Consider the following 16,072-nt stretch of genomic DNA (forward strand, 5'->3'; position numbering starts at 1 on the left):
ATCTGACATACTCCATAGCTAAAATTTACGTGATGTGACATCAACTTAGGATTGCTAAACATGTAAAGGAATTTTAGGATAACCAGCCAACCTAGGTAAACTAATGTAATGAACATTAAAATAATTGTGGTCAATGTATACATACAGCATGTTTAAACTTCATTTTACATTATTTGTGTTTTGAATTAAAATGTGGTAACATATTAACATCACATCTGTAACCAAACTCTGGAAGGTAGTCTTCCAGAAGACTGTCTATTCTCCAATTTGATTCCCTCTATACCATTTCAAACTAAACAGAGTACATGCAGTTAATGCCTAGAGCTAGGCCCATTAAATGGTCAACTGGTAAAGTGAAATTTTAAAATGACTAATGTGACATATACCAACAGTAAGAACAACTACTACTTTCAGCTTAGCACTGTGTAACATTAGCATCCCAGAGCCTATCATGGCAGCACTAGAAAAAAGGCAGACAAATATCCATCAATTGGGTATCAGCCCATCACAGGGCCAGATTTTAATCTAATTTCCATTTCTTTAGGGATGTGTGAAGATAAATGGAATACCCAGAGTAAAACCCAGTTAGACATGGGAATAACATCAAGACTGAACATAGACATGGGATTTGAAATTAGGGTACAGGGTCTCTGAAGCAGCAGTGCTACCCACCGCAACATAGTACACTATACTGCAATAGAATTTAATACAAACGAAATTAAGAGTAGCATGTATCAAGTTGGTGGGGGCTAGAGTTGGGGGAATCAAAAATGAGGCACTTACTCCTGTCATGTGCAGACTTTAAGAACTGACAGGAAACACAATATAAAAATATACATCAACATTAAAATATTTTTACTGATAATATACATATACCCACACTGTACAAGTAATCCAGGAAAGTAATTGATGGGAGTACTTTATATAAGTAGAACACTACTATACATTTTGTCTTAAACAAAAATCTATATTTAAGTATGTGAGATTTTATTTGTGCAAGTCTTAAATCTTTTTCCATGAAAACTACACCAAAAATATTTTTAAGTACACAAAAACAAGCATACAATCTGGGTTTATAGACACATTTCTTAATCAACATTTGACAGATGATTCAAGCCCATTCTAATATCAAAATACTGTACAATAACAGGGACTTCCATTTTCCTGGAAAGCAAACAAGTCCGTTCAACCTCAAAAGAACACTTATGATTGTGAAACTGGAGAATATAGATGTCCTTTGAAAAACAGATGAACTGCCTCAGGCGTAAGTGTCTCTGTCCAGCAATATACGGTACTCTGGGAGAACACGTTCATTCATAAGAATAGCAATGCTGATGAGCTCCACAACCTGCCAAAAGATCAGAAACAAGAGAATGAGAATAATGCAGGAATACAGCTTGTTTACTGTTTTCATCCAATAACCCACCTGTAACAGTGAAGTTGCTACTAGTGACCACAATATGAATCTGAAATTAAAAGACACGTTTTTCTTCAGTACCACTTGGCAGCCCTATGTGTAAAGGAGAATTATGAGAACAGAAGCAAGTTAGTATATCATAAACCTCCTGGCTACAGCTCCTGACACAACCAGAAGTCAAATTACTCTTACCTTGTCATAGAGCATTTTTGAATCGGTGAGGCTGCCCGTGCAATTATGGTAAGTTGAATTGCAACAGCTATGGGGCACCCTGTCTTCTCTAGTCTGTATGAACCATGGAGTCTTCTCCCAGTCTTTGACATTCTGAATGCCACAGCATTGAAGCTAAATTGAGAAAATAACAACACATACTGCATTACACAAACTTCTGTAAAGACATTATTATCTTGCCGATCTACTTTCTGTATTATAAATGTCTGCCATTTTTACTTACCAGATCACTTATGGATATTACGAAATACAACAAACAAAATAAGACAGGATAAGCAAACATACCTCCTCCTGAATATCATCTACAGCTCTTGTATCAATGTTCTGGTTAGTCTCATTGTACTTGTTAAGGACTCCTTCAAATGCTGTCAGCTCAGTGTCTACCTGCAAGATGAATATATTCATGGAACATATTTTGTGTCTAGGCAGCAGCATTTCATCCTCTGCAAATAATCAAAGTTTCCTCTCATAGACTTTCTTTAAATTAAACATTACCAATCCACACTGGCCAGAATTTTTGTCATGTTTTCTAAGTGAGATCTTAATCACAGACTGAATTGTATGACGTACTTCTTTACATCTTATGAACTACAACATGAAGTAATGATTTTGATGGTTTTACTATCAGATTTTTATAATTTAAATATTCAAAATTGAAATTTCATAATACAGGTGTCACCAACATTGAAGGCTATTTAAACAGACAGAAGGAAAAAAAAAAAGAAAAGCAAAATCTTAACTATAGGATCATACAAAGTTAACAAAGGAAGTGCAGAAGAATAGTAGTGAGGCAGAAAGACTCATACTCTGAGATGAAGATTTCTTTTAATGCACCACTTTAGGACAACAGATATAGATATCACATTGATAAAAGAAGGATGGAACTGAAAGGAAATTTTAAAATCGTATGTGACCAAAGGGATGGACCAAAATTTTTTAGATGGTATAAGTTACCTTGGCTGAGTGAAGGTGAGTCAGAACTATGGCAGCAGCTTCTAGATAGAAAGCAATCACAAGCAGATAGACAAACTGCAGAAAAAAAAACAAAAAGCTTTCACAAAAACTGTCCTTTTCCCAACAAAATGTATTAACTTTTATTCATATAATATATTCTTAAAAAATTTGGTTAAAGATCTGAAAGTCCCAAAAAACTTCACTTTAGTGCTTACTTTATTAGGAAAGCCACAAATACAATGTATCTGTGGTTTTGAGATGTTCACTTACAACCATCTTTTGCTATCTCTTACCAATTCCCTTCTTCTTTTTAAAACGTAAAACTATTTTTAAAACCCAACCATTTGTGAATGATGAAAAAGTTCAACTCATAAGCTTAAGTTAAGCAGGGACATTTTTGTTGCCCTAGTTGTGCTCATTATAAGCACAAATGGCACAAGCACTTTAACTGTTTTTATAAACTGTCTAGTTTGGACAGTGGTAGTCTACTTTTGGCCTATCTTCACTATATTTACTTCATAGTTTTATAGGTTAAGACATTATGTAACAACATATGGAGCTTATACTGTACTACATGTCTGCATGGATTTTTCTCATATATCCCAAAGAAATGTGTATTAAGGGAATTTTCAAACCAAAAGTGCCTATGTGTCAGTGTAAAAGCAGGAGTGTGCATAAAAGAAATCGTTTGGAGAGTTGGTTCCTGCCCTGTACCCAGTCGTTTTAGGAAAAACCCAGAAACATGAATTGTATTAAGCTGTTTGAGAATGCAAACATTTATAACGGTTGGAAACTTCCAATCATGCTTCCTGCCCATACTCACTGTTCCCTCAACATTATCATCATATGATACCAATGGCCAATCAGCAATGAGGCACCATCATGATTCTCCAGCTGGTGCTCCCATTGCTGCCAGTTGTACCACTGTGCTTGGTGTGATCACCTTCTGCTCTGATTTCACACTTGTAGGTGTTGGAAAGAGAAGACAGCCTATGATTGCTTCCTGTTGAATGCGCATTAGTTTAGTAGCTATTTTGTTCCTCTCATGTTTGTTGTTGGCACCATTATATATTCTGGGTGTACTAATTAGCACAACCCAAATTATTCTTGTGTCCTCACTAAGAAAGCACTTCATCTCCCAGTCAAGGTGGATTTGATTTAAATTTTGTTATACATTAAGTGGCATGAAAAATTATTTACCGTTTCTTATTTCAACTGTTAGTGCAATTTTTTGACAAAAACTGTTTTTAATGAACCTGATTAAGCAAATAACATGTTTTCCTCATGTCATTTATTGAATGTAAAGTTATCCAATACCCATTGCCAATGTATGAAAGGTAATTGCCCCCTTACACTTAAAAAATTAGCTGTACTATCTTTAGTTGCAATGACTGCGACCAGATGCTTTTCATAATTCAACACGTGCCTTTTACATTACTGTGGATGAATTTTAGCCCACATTTCTTTGCAGAACTGCTTTAATTCAGTGACTTTAGTAACTTTTCAAGCTCTTCTCTGGTCCTGACACAGCATCTCTATAATATCTCGGTCTGGACTTTGATTAGGTCACTCCAGATTTTGTTTTTTTTCATTCTGAGGTCAACTTGTTTTTGTACATTGGATCATTGCCTTGTTGCAAGACCCAACAACACTTCAACTTCTGTTCTCAAAAAGGTGACAGGATATTCTCATGATACTTAACAGAATTCATGATACCTTCGATTAGTGGCAAGTCACCCAGATCTCTAGCATCCCCACACCATCACTCAACGACCACTGTCTTTTACTGTTGATAGGATGGTCCCACTCTGAAATACATTGTTTGCTTTATGCCAGACATAATAGGATACGTCACTATGTCTCATCTGTCCACAGAATATTCTCCTAAAAGGCTTGGGGATCATCTAGGTGCTTCCTTGAAAAGGGGACTTTGGTATATATGTTCATCTTGGTTAGCAGTGGCTTCCACCTTGCTACTCTACAATGAAGCCTTATCCAATGCCTTTTTCAATGTGCATTCATGAGAATTGAATATTGCTGAGGAAAGAAAATCCTCCAGTCCTTGAATTTTTATAATCATCCTTTGTGACTGAACATTGATCTCTTGTAATGATTTTGGCAGGAGACACAGTTTTTTAAAAGATTTAGTACTGTTCCAAGTTTTTTCCATTTGGAGATTACGGCACTCACTGTGGTCGAGTGGGGTCTTAGAAACAGAAGTTGTGTTGTAATCCGTTGCAGACAGGTGGCCAACAATAGCTTACTAATTGGCTCATAAATCTGATATGTTCATGGCATTATGTGCTTACTAAATGTTTACAATGGCAACTTAAATCTAATGGTAAAGGTGAAAATATGCGAGGTTTATACTGAGTGGGGCAAGTTGTAATCAAGCCTGACTGTGTTCAATCAGCTAATTCTAATTATCCTTATAATTCAGTTTATTTATCTAGGTTGCACTTACTTTCACACACTGGTTTGGTTAACTTTGCTAATTTGATAAATGAAATACATTAAAAAAAATGTTTTTGTTCACATTAATGACGATTAAAAATTTTAATCGCTGCCCAGCACTAAAATATATATATTTTATATATATATATATTTTTGGGTAGAGTATTCCTTTAAGACATTTAATTTTAGGCTAATGTTCTTTCTGTACTTGCTTTGCCCATCAGATAAGCATTTTAAGCTCTGTTATTTTTTACTGCCTGTGCTATCCTTGACACCAATTGAAGTGTTTCAGTTTGTGAAGGCGAGAATATTAGAATTGTGCGCTCAGTACTTGGGCAAAAATGTGCACTGGAGTGAGGTTTGCACATGGAGGCTTGCTTTCCAGAAAATGAATTAATAGACTGGAGGTTGTTATAAGGCACTGTTATTTCCAACACAGCTCACTTTGATAATGGAGAAACAGAAATCATGAAGCTGGTTGAATGGTACCATCATTTCCTTCCCCTGTCAACTGAGCTGAATAAGCTGTCAAAGACAGTGATGATGCAATATCACAATTTTCGATTTGTTGTGTCTGAAAAGAAAAAAAAACAAACTTTCCACATATAGTTCAAAATGTACTCAAAGAAGAAGAATTTGCAATGCTGGCTTGCCTCATGGATACCTGTGCAATGTTTCAAGTGTTTTGTGCCAATTGTAAATGCGGTTTCAGTCTCATGAATGCCACCAAGACTAAATCTCGTAAGAAGTTTAAAGTTGGGGTGCATGCACTGGTACAGTGCGATGCCGCACCCACCACACAACAAAACAGCTCGGGGTCCGAGTTGGCAACCCCCCAGGCAGACATGAGGTCCAGTCCCATCTACCATAAATGAGCTATCTGCTGCAGCCAGGTGTTACGTGGGCGACCCCTTGGCCTGGTCCAGCCACTCGGGTCCCCAACAATGAGGATCCTAAGAGCTGGATCACCCTCGGGGAATTACGCCACATGGCCATTGTGCCGTAACTGATGCTCCCTCACAATGCAGGCAATGTGCCGCATTTGGGACTCCATGAGCAAATGCTCATTTGACACAATGTCAAACCAACGGTACCCAAGGATTCTCCGGAGAGACACAATACCAAAGGAGTCCAGTCATCGTCTCAGGTCACTGGATAGCGTCTATGTCTCGCAACCATATAGCAAGATGGGAAGCACCAGGATTCTAAAGACTTGGACCTTCATTGGGAGCACCACACACCCCTTTCAGTGACCTCATGACCCCCCAGGCTCTCCCAATCCGTCTTCTGACTTCATAGGAAGAGTCATCAGAGGCATGAATGTCACTGCCAAGGAAAGTACACCTCTCGACAAGGTCAACACTCTCTCCGCAGACAGACACACTGCTGACGGCTGTGCCTAAGAGGTCACTAAAGGCTTGGATCTTGGTTTTTATACAGGACACTTGCAAGCCTAGACACTCAGCCTCCTCGTTCAGTCTCTCTCGAGAGCCCCAATCAGAGCCTCCATTGATTCTGCAAAGATCACAACATTGTCAGCAAAGTCAAGATCAGTGAATCTTTCTTCACCAACAGATGCCCCACAGCTGCTGGACACCATGACCTTGCCCAACACCCAGTCCATACAAGCACTGAACAGAGTAGGAGCAAGAACACACCCCTGACAAACCCCAGAATCAACTGGGGAAAAAAGTAGAGGTTCTGCCTCCACGCTGCACAGTACAGGCCATTCATGATATCCAGCAACCTTGAGGGAATCCCACGAAGAGGATGTCTCACAGAGAAGCTCAGTCAACTGAGTGGAACGCTTTATGAAAATCGACAAAGGCTGCAAAGAAACTCTGCCAATATATGCATTTGCGCTCCACGAGAACCCTCAGTGCCAGGATGCAGTGGATGGTAGACTTCTTAGGAGTAAAAGCAGACTGCTCCGGGTGCTGGTAGGTGAGCAAGTGATCACAGATCCTATTGAGGACGACACTAGCACCTTACCCAGCACTGAGAGAAATGTTATCCCCTTGTAGTTGCCACAATCCAGGCGATCACCCTTCCCTTTCCAGATAGGGATGACAAGTCCCATTTTCCAGACAGTTGGGATGATGCCAGTTTCCCAAATGGAACCAAAGATTGCTTCCAATGCTGAGAGGACAGCCTTAGCAGCTCTCAGCAACCTTCCGAGTCTTGTCATGGAAGGTCTCCCACATCACATTAGGATCGGCAGTCACACCCAAATCCACAAGTTCCTCACACAAACTGCGTGAAAAATCATTAGAAACAGCCTGGTCTTGGAGTCTGGCAAAGTCCAGGCTTATTTTTCTAAAAGGTGGTAACCTACTGGACCCAAGCTGGATCTTCACAGTAGCAACAACAAGTCTGTGGTCAGAATTCACAAACTGGGCACTTATGTAGACCCTGCACTTTTGCAATAACCTCCAGTGTCTGCCCACAAGGATGTGATCGATCCCCTTCACCGCACCACCAGTACTGGAGTACCAAATCCAACGATGCGGCTCAGGGTGCTGGAACCAGGATCCACCAATTCACAGCCCCAACCTTTTGCAAGGTCAAGGAACATGGAGCCACTCTCACCAGACCTATAGGGACCGAGACAATCCTCATAGCCAGCCCTGTCAATGCCAGTGGTTACACTGAAGTCACCCATGACCAGAGGGGTATCACCTCGTGGGCACCTATCAACCACTGAGCGAAGTTGCGAATAAGATGTCTCCCTCACCGAGACATCACTCACCGCGGTTGGAGAATACACTGAGACAACAGAGAAGGCACCCAGGAAGTGCCGCAATCTGTGTCTCATAATACGCTCGTTGAAAGGAGTGATATCGGACACCATCGGAAGAAGCCAATCCGTTACAGCAACAGCTACACCCTGAGTATGACAGCCATCAGAGCGACCAGACCAATAAAAGGTGTATTCACCTACAGAGATCTGACCAGTCCCAGGTCTGCGGACCTCAGAGTGCTGCCACTGAAATGCTGAGTTTACATGGCTCCTCCGACAGCAGAGGAAGATGATCATCATGCCAGAGAGACAAGACGTTCCATGTGCCTACCCAGATGGACTGCCTCAAATTGGGACCCGAGTGCTGCCGTGCAGCAGGCAACGCCTCAGCATCACACCAGTTCCGATTCCCAACACACCTGACCCCATTGACTCTCCGACGGTTTTGACTCTTCCAGGGATGGTGCTCCCAAGGGCTTTCCCCATCCCCTTCATGATGCGAGCACCTTTCCTATAGGCAGCTGCAGCAGAGCCACTCCCATGGAGAACAAAAAGGAGTCCTTTCTGTAGTCTCAGAGCTTTATGAACTTTTTTTTTTTTTTTTATGGTGGCTGGAGTGCCAATCCTACCACCAACCCCCATGGCTTCCCTGCAAGTTGGAGGACTGCTTGCAGGGCCGGATGCAGTTTAACGTCATACCCATAGCAGTGTGTGCATGTGAAAAATGTATCATGGCTTTGGTTTCCCCCAGAAGTAAGTCAATTTCTCATAATTTTCACTAATCCACTTTCTGCCACAAAAAGTTATCAGCATTACATCTATAAACCTTGTTCATGTGGCCCAAGCAGGTGCAAAAATATCACTACAACGCTGCTGTTGCTGGTGTATATAACATCAAATAACATAATAGGCTGATAAAACCAATTTTCTCATTTTTAGACCCTCGTGTAGTATTTTTATGATCAATTTTTAAATTTTTTTTACTCTTCTTCTACATGTTTTACCTATTTTTCTTCCTAATATTAGCAACTGGACAAACACACAGATACACAGCCACACACATAAGCTGATTTACATTTCTGTACATCCGGCAGTTACTCTCTGTTTGACATATTCAGTGTTAATGTTTGTAGTGCAACATCTACTGAAATAAATTTTGTAATGCATATAGTAATAAAATACACTGCATTTTTCCATTCCAACAGATGGCACATCACAAACACTGGCACTGCCTTTATGAATCGAATACCAAATGAAATAGAACAGAGACATAGCAACTGGGCAGACACACAGAAACAATGACACTTGGCCTTTTATTAAGGTGGATTTCATTTACATGTCTCTGAAAAAAAACAAAAAAACCCAGAGAGAGCTAGTGAAAGAAATCTGGATATTTAAGACATGTATTTAACTATACTAATAACAATCAAACAAAATTTATTGCAAGTTAGCCATTCTTTTTTCTGTTTTAAATGATTCTGCTCATATATAAAATGTCAGCCTATATACCAAACTGATGTCTTCCCTGACTTTCATAAAATCTCCTTGACACTCTTTACCTTTCACAAGAGGCTGTTGCACTTACCATCCCCTGAAGGCATGGTGAATCATTCTTAATGCAGCACCCTATAAAACTGGCAAAAAAGAGGGTGGCAGCCACTGCAGTTGCCAGAATAATAGGTACAATGATGTAGATGTCTGAGAAGAAGATCTGGAACTTCAAAAATGTAATGAAGAAGCACACAGATGCCAACAAAACCACTAGTGCAGCAACCTGCCAACACAAAAACAAGAGAGTATTAAGCAGACTTTCCCAACCATTGTGCTGATCCTTTTACACTGACAATTTTTTTGAATGAAACATTGAATATCTTAATCTCTTTCAATACTGTTGTGATTTACTTCAAATTAACTGAAGTAAGCGCACAAAACGTCGCATCCCCACAGGTGTCTGATATGATACTTTTATGAATTATCAACTCATGACACACTTCACACCTGGGACAGTCTAAAACACTATACAAACAATGCATTCGGTTTTGCTTCAGAATGGAACCATCCATCCATCCATTTTCCAACCCGCTGAATCCGAACAAAGGGTCACGGGGGTCTGCTGGAGCCAATCCCAGCCAACACAGGGCACAAGGCAGGGAACCAATCCCGGGCAGGGTGCCAACCCACCGCAGGACAAACACACCCACACACTAGGGCCAATTTAGAATCACCAATCCACCTAACCTGCATGTCTTTGGACTGTGGGAGGAAACCGGAGCGCCCGGAGGAAACCCACACAGACACGGGGAGAACATGCAAACTCCACGCAGGGTGGACCCGGGAAGCGAACCCGGGTCTCCTAACTGCGAGGCAGCAGCACTACCACTGCGCCACCGTGCCGCCCCAGAATGGAACTACATAGCAATAGGTATCTAGGATTCAGGAAGAAAACAAGAACGTTGTACCTCATTAGCCACAAAATAAAAAATAAGTTTAAAAATGGAAGGCCTTCAAAAGTACAGAGGTTCTGCCTCAAACAAATATGCTTGCTTTATTTTATGTGGTGCCTTTCTTCAGTTTAGATTACTTCAAAGCTCTTATGAAGACACGGTTATATTACAACTGATTTTATTTGTATTTCACACAGTTGAAACACAGGCAGGTTTAGTGGAAATGGAAGTGGAGATGGAAACAGGGGCTAACCAGCAAAGCTCAAGTTTAAAGTCAAGTCCCTTAGTATTAGACACTAGGGGGCTCTGCCCCCTGCTCGCTTCGCTCGCCAACCCCTGGTCTTGGGTAACCCGAAATAGATTTGAAAGAGATTATTTATCTCCGTCAGTTGTGGTCTTTTGTTTTGAACCCGTGCCTGCTTTGCTTCCGCAGTTTCAGACGTGCGTTGTAGGCGCCTGCGTTCATTGATCTTATCCAGGTGGGCTCGTGTTTGTATCGTTGAGCTGTATTGTGTTTGAATTTGGTGTAAAGCATTCAGCAGTTTGTACAATCCCAAGCAGCACATTATTCCTAACTTCACTCTGCAGTAGTGCCACTCACAATATGGTGGCGACCCCTGCCCCTTTCACTCTGCAGTAGTGCCACTCACAATATGGCGGTGACGCCTGCGCCTTTCGTACTATCTTTGTGGACCTGTGGGGCCTCCATAGCCTCTCACGTTTCACTCTGGGGTGCAGCGCAGAATCCTCTTTTGTGTGTGATTGTGTCGTTAGTGGTAGCTATGGGCGCATTGTTGCTTCATTTCTCATTCACGTTAGTTGAGCTCTTTCATTCTTGGGCCGTGACTCCTTCGTTCGCGGTGGATACGACTTCGCTTGCGGTGAGACGTGCACATGCGCAGTACGTCTCATGGTCCCATCGCCGTGTCCCTGTGTCCATATCCGGTTTATTCTCGGTTAGTAATATGGATTATCAGTTCCCTATAAGTGGGTCTCCAAGGCTGCATTTTATTTGTATTTATTTTTGTGTTGTGGTATGCCTTCCCTATCATTTGTGTTTCATTCACTTTAAATGACATACAACTGGGAAACAGATTGGCCATAAATATTGATCTATATTGGATAATGACTCAGACTAAAATTCTTATTATAAATGTAACAATTACTTTGATGTCATGTATGGCTATTTAACATTTTTGTTTGAACTGGTACATTAGGAACAGAACCAGAAAATTAAATGTTGCTATGTAAATGTTAAGTAATGCCACTGTTAGTAGAAACGGCTAAATAAGAAACAGCTTTCCAAAGAGTTTTACAAATGCTTATAGTATAGCCACTATTGTATTTATTCGGATAACATAATATTTTTATGCGTAACTGAACATGAAACATGACTTGATTAACTGTCAGGAAGTAAGACATTATTTTTACATTAATAATAAAAACATGTATTAATTACTTGAATAGTGGCACAAAAGGCAACACTGCCCTCTCACAGTGCTTGGACTAAATTTAGAGTCCCAGCCAAATGTAGAAATAAAGCGAGTTCTTCATCTTTGTCCAAATCTCCTTCTGCAATTTAGAATTCTAAATTGCTTTGTGGAAATACACGTTGTTTGACTGCTTGGCTTTCATACCTGGATGTTTTCCAGCTAATTGTGAATTTGATTTGGAAAATTAGGAAAAGAAAATTGTTAAACATATGATATGTACATCATTAAGCCTATTATTATTATTATTATTATTATTATTATTATATGGTTAACACCTCACAGCTCCAGGAAACAAGGATCAATTCCCAGTACCGTCACTGCTAGGGTGACAATTGTAAGTTGTACCTGTGTTAGTCTAGGTTTTCTCTGGGTACTCTGGGTTTCCAGTCATACCCCAAAATATAGCATTTTAAATCAGTCTGGTATATACTTCAACATTTCAGTGAGTATGAGCTGCAAGAAACTGACATTAATTTGAGATTGTTTCAGGTCTTGGGGAGAACTTGGATGCCCTTTGTGTCCCTGCAACAAATAAACAACTTTAGGAAATGAATAGATGGATGATACAACTTTAAAAAGAGGAAAGAAAGGTTTCACTTCTGCACAAGCTGGGTTTTGCAGAAAAAGTGCAATTGACATTTATCAAAGATACATTTTAACATTGTATACATGGTCAGATTATTGAAATAAGCAGATATGATTGCGCTTTCATGTATTCCTTAAAATACTTTAAAGTAAAAGTTGGACACAAAAAGTACAATGTTGTCTGCTTATTACAAGTTGTACTGTTCAGATTATGTTGAATCTAAAACAAGTAAGTAATGCTATCTTAATAATATATTTCAAAGAATCCCAATTCACACTGTAAGTTCAGTTGTTCCTTGCTGTCTGCCAACACCAACATTACGCCTAAAAAATAAAAAGTTTTTTTTGTTATTTTTTTTCTTCACTCAACAATCAGATCTGTGATATAAATCATGCACCAGTTCCATCAGGCGTCTCACTCTGAACAAACAGTGGGTTAGCTGGTATATCTGACTCAACCCTTATTTTTAATGAAAATATAAAAGCCATCTACAAAAAGGGACAGCAGGACCTCTACTGTTTAAGGAAGGTGAATCATTTTGTTCAATAATTGTGTCATTTTTTTTTTTTTTTTTTTTTACAATAAATCTTGTATTGATTCTGTCTTTACTTAAGATCTGCTGGCCTGCTTTGAAAATCTAAATGCCAGCAACAAAAACAGAATAAAACAAACTGCAAAATGGAGCAGAAAAATAACAAGGTCTCAACAGTCAAAACAGAGTTGTTTAATAAGCAATTGGTACAGAAAGCAGAATGTATTCTGTCTGACAGGGCTTACTCACTACATTCTCAATTTTAATTGTTGCTTTCAGGTCACAGGTTCAGGGTTTCAAGGACAAAAAAGTATGAATTAGTGTAAGACTCTCTAATTTAGATTGTTCATAAGAAATGTAATGATTTTCTTCAAGAGGCAGAAGTACATAATAAACAAGAATAGGTGCATCAGACATTTAAATGTTTAAAGTCTAAATATTCTCAATTGTAACACATATTTGTTATTTTTCCACTCTTTGATAGATGTCTGTAGAGGACTAGCTCACAAGTAAAGGATCAAAATAACATCTATATTTGTAACCACTGACCTTGAAATTGACTAAAATGATTCCCCATTGCTTAAATTTTAAATTTTTCATTTTACATTTAGGGGCGGCATGGTGGCGCAGTGGGTAGCGCTGCTGCCTCGCAGTTGAGAGATCTGGGGACCTGGGTTCACTTCCCGGGTCCTCCCTGTGTGGAGTTTGCATGTTCTCCCCGTGTCTGCGTGGGTTTCCTCCGGGCGCTCCGGTTTCCTCCCACAGTCCAAAGACATGCAGGTTAGGTGGATTGGCGATTCTAAATTGGCCCTAGTGTATGCTTGGTGTGTGGGTGTGTTTGTGTGTGTCCTGTGGTGGGTTGGCACCCTGCCCAGGATTGGTTCCTGCCTTGTGCCCTGTGTTGGCTGGGATTGGCTCCAGCAGACCCCCGTGACCCTGTATTCGGATTCAGCGGGTTGGAAAATGGATGGATGGATGGATTTTACATTTACTCCTTCCTAGGAGTGGCACTTAGAGGGCTAGGATGACTGGTAAAGAATCAAATATCAAAATATGATCATCAACCCTGAAATAGCATAAAATAACACTTCACATTCTTACATTGCCAACTGGCTCAAATACGTTCTTTCTAACTGCTATTAATCTTCTAAATAAGTTCCATTTTAACAAAACAATCATAAGCTTAAATCATAGGAAGAACAGTTATCATTTGGATTATTCATTAGGCAAGTCTAAATGGTGCTATAATTTTTATGTATACTATGTCTGAGCCAAGGGTTTACCTTAAGTATCATGTTCATTGCTATATTTTATTTATTTGTACGAAATTTAGATTTATTGGCTGTATTCTTTGTGATGTGTTTTTAATATTACATAATGGTGTATTTGTAAAAAAAAAACAAATTTATCATTTTAGGACAATAAAAAGTAAATTGAATGAAACCACAAGCACTAAAAAAAGGGGTGACATTTTGTCATTTAGCTAGTTCGAAAAATAAATTCAAACTCTTTCTACAAGACAATCTGTTTACCTCTCGCCTACTTTACTTATGTGATTGCCCTATCCACTGAATCCACGGGACTGTAATAAAAGAAACAGATTCTGTCAAGTCATCTTATTCAAGGTACAAGATATAGTACACGACGCTGCATAGCCACTATTCACATTCTTCTACATCTATGGCTTCTATATTCACACACCATATAAATATAGGTAAAATGACTACTTGTCAAATTTCTTCTCTTGCGTTGCGTCTGTAGAAGCCCTGACCACTCCATACACGTTGAAATCTGTGTAAATCCGAATCTACTCCAGCTGAAGCTGCCACCTGCCTCTTAAGACAACCGGGAGCTCCATAAGAGTTTTACAATTATTTTCCGATACCACTCCATTAGTCTGTTTTGGTTTTTTTTGTTTTTTTCTTACCCATGACAGTAGACTGGCCAGTCGCAGCACACTTCCCGACGCTCTACGGTTACGGTCACTCATGATGGAACTCAAAACAGAGACTCATCGTACCATCGTCTCACTCTGAGCTTACTATTACCAACTATAATGGCTTGTTTACTTCCGTATCCACTCTCGGGCATCTCAAGTCGCGTGACTGCTGGGAGACGCGTGGTGGACCACGCCCACTGCCCTCGAGCTCCGGAACTGCTTCTATCAAATCTTCTGGGATTTACACAGCATGCGGTTTTGTTGAGTAGCTCAAAAGGGGTTCTTTTATGTAACTACATTTCTTTACGCTAAATTGATTTTGTTTTTTAGATGAAGTAATCCAAATTACGCTGTTTTGTAACACTACTAGTAACAGGAACATTGCACAATTTAACAGCATTAACTGGAAATGCGAGAGTGTTAAGTGCAATTTGATCAGTAGTTAAAATCCAACATTCGTACAAGATACGTACAGCTCCGATCCTGGGGGCGTTAATGGCTGCAGTTTTTTTTTCTTCCTGACACTTTCTTAATCAGTGACCAATTTCTCCTGCTTATTGATTTTCCCCCTTCTTTTAATTGCCTTCGTGTTTAAGTCCTCTAAATTGTGTTTTTTTCGTAAATGGCACCCAAACAGAAATGAGATGTGAAGTGATCCAACAGATAACCGCCTAAATTGGAGCCTTGAACTCTTAACAAATTTCACTTCAACCAGTTTCTGATGTAGAAGCCAAGTATTCTCGATAATTAGACTTTTTTATTCCCATGGCTTGTTGCTGCTGTCGTTCTGCCACACATTTCCAAAACTGCTGGTTTTCTTTTTTCTAAGTGCACCGTGAAAATGTTTTGTGGACTAAGCAGGTCAATATTACTGAGACGTTCACCTTTCTGTATTTTCAGATGTTGTATGATGGACGCAGGTTAGCTTGTCCTGTGTTGGCGTATTTTGTAGATCATTATTTTTAGGCTGGTAATTAAGGAAATTGCAAGTTGTTTAAAATTAAGGCAAATGAAGTTAATTCGTAGCAAAAACTAGGTACTGATTAAGATAATTGTTAAAGTGAAAACCTGCGCCTCTGTACTCCTGCCAGGACTGGAGTTAGACTCCCATGAACGGAAAGAAGCAGTTTGACCATTGCATTTTTTATTAATATGACCATCGTAAATTGCAACAAGTGATTTCAGAAAACGGATTGTATCTGTTTCTATTATCACTACAAATATGACATTTGTTCTATGACGATATTTGGCCGAGAAAAAATAAAGCAAAATATTAGGGCTG

At 39.6% G+C, this 16,072-nt stretch overlaps 1 protein-coding gene across 1 annotated transcript; it reads right to left on the reverse strand.

Moving 5' to 3' along the window:
* Positions 1–840: 840 nt before the first annotated feature.
* LOC114662613 (tetraspanin-3-like) lies at positions 841–14,979 on the reverse strand. The gene is made up of 7 exons (XM_028816189.2): positions 14,779–14,979; positions 9,382–9,570; positions 2,603–2,677; positions 1,934–2,032; positions 1,610–1,762; positions 1,427–1,510; positions 841–1,348 (listed from the first exon to the last, which is right to left on the reverse strand). Exons 1-7 carry the CDS (start codon positions 14,839–14,841, stop codon positions 1,259–1,261), a joined length of 753 nt encoding a protein of 250 aa, XP_028672022.1. The 5' UTR covers positions 14,842–14,979; the 3' UTR covers positions 841–1,258.
* Positions 14,980–16,072: the final 1,093 nt, after the last annotated feature.

The sequence above is a fragment of the Erpetoichthys calabaricus genome, chromosome 12 (genome assembly GCF_900747795.2).
Source record: "Erpetoichthys calabaricus chromosome 12, fErpCal1.3, whole genome shotgun sequence".
Classification (NCBI taxonomy): domain Eukaryota; kingdom Metazoa; phylum Chordata; class Cladistia; order Polypteriformes; family Polypteridae; genus Erpetoichthys; species Erpetoichthys calabaricus.